This window comes from Chlorella variabilis, assembly GCF_000147415.1.
Source record: "Chlorella variabilis unplaced genomic scaffold CHLNCscaffold_5, whole genome shotgun sequence".
Lineage (NCBI taxonomy): Eukaryota > Viridiplantae > Chlorophyta > Trebouxiophyceae > Chlorellales > Chlorellaceae > Chlorella > Chlorella variabilis.
This window is the reverse complement of record NW_005435083.1, coordinates 1,400,968-1,401,893: the sequence shown is the minus strand read 5'-3', so window position 1 is coordinate 1,401,893 and position 926 is coordinate 1,400,968. Positions and strand designations below refer to the sequence as shown.

General features: G+C 73.3%; 1 protein-coding gene across 1 annotated transcript in view; it reads right to left on the bottom strand.

Annotated features, from left to right (window-relative positions):
* Nucleotides 1-460: 460 nt before the first annotated feature.
* CHLNCDRAFT_57288 (hypothetical protein) overlaps nt 461-926 on the bottom strand; it is a gene marked incomplete at its 3' end in the record, with an annotated part of 3,354 nt that continues 2,888 nt past the window's right edge. The window contains exons 9-10 of the mRNA XM_005849556.1: nt 779-858; nt 461-592 (exon numbers count right to left, since the gene is read on the bottom strand). Coding sequence (XP_005849618.1) covers nt 461-592; nt 779-858 — 212 coding nt within the window. The remainder of the gene's footprint in view (nt 593-778; nt 859-926) is intronic.

Sequence of the window (926 nt, the reverse complement as noted above, 5' to 3'; positions counted from 1 at the left end):
GATGGCCAGGCAGCAGCAGGGTCAGCTGCGCGCAGGCTGCGGCAGGCCAGCACAGCAGGCCGGCAAGCAGCGTGCAGGCAGCAGCCCCTGTTCGCCCAGCACGCCCCCGCGCACCCCAGCCGCCAAGCCCCCCGCGCGCCCCCCACCTGCAGCGCCGCCTGGATGCCCGGGATCAGCTCCCGCACGTGCTCCCCCACCGCGTCTGGCGCCACAGCCACCAGCTCCAGCAGCACGCGGAACACCCCCACCTGCACAGGAGGGGGAGGGGGGCAGCCAAGGAGGGGCGGCAGCACATCGGTGCATGAGTTGGAGCCTTTGCCAGCTCCCCGCTCCACTCAGCACCCATGCTCCACCACCACACGCAGCCACAGCACACACACACACGCAGGCATGTGACCCCACCCCACCCCACCCGCACACCCACCCACCCACCCACCACACCACACCACACCTTGGTCTTGGCCGACTTGTGCCTGAGCTGGCGGCTGACGGCGCGCATGACGGCGGGGATGTCGGCGCGCAGCAGGCCGGTGGCGGCGCCGTCGGAGCGCCGCGCGGCCAGCCCAACCTGGCGCAGCAGATCCACATACGCCTGCGGGCAGGTGGGAGGGGAGGGGGTGGAGGGGAGGGCGGCGTCAGTGAGAGGGAGCCGGGGCTGGGTGCAGGGCTGGCGGGAGTGAGCCCAGGCGCGTCAGGGCAAGCGCGGCGCCAGTCCCCCCGAGGTCCGCCCCAATGATTGTGGTGGGGCAGGCGTGGCGCTGGGGCCCCCAGCACCCGCCTGGAACACATCCTGCTTCACCGTCTCCTCCCGCTCCTTGAAGCGCTGCACCAGCACCGGCGCCACCTTGGGATACACCTGCGGCCGGCGGGAGGGGGCCGTGGGGGCGAGCAGGTGGGTGTGGGTCCCCCCCCAGCCCACGCCCTCC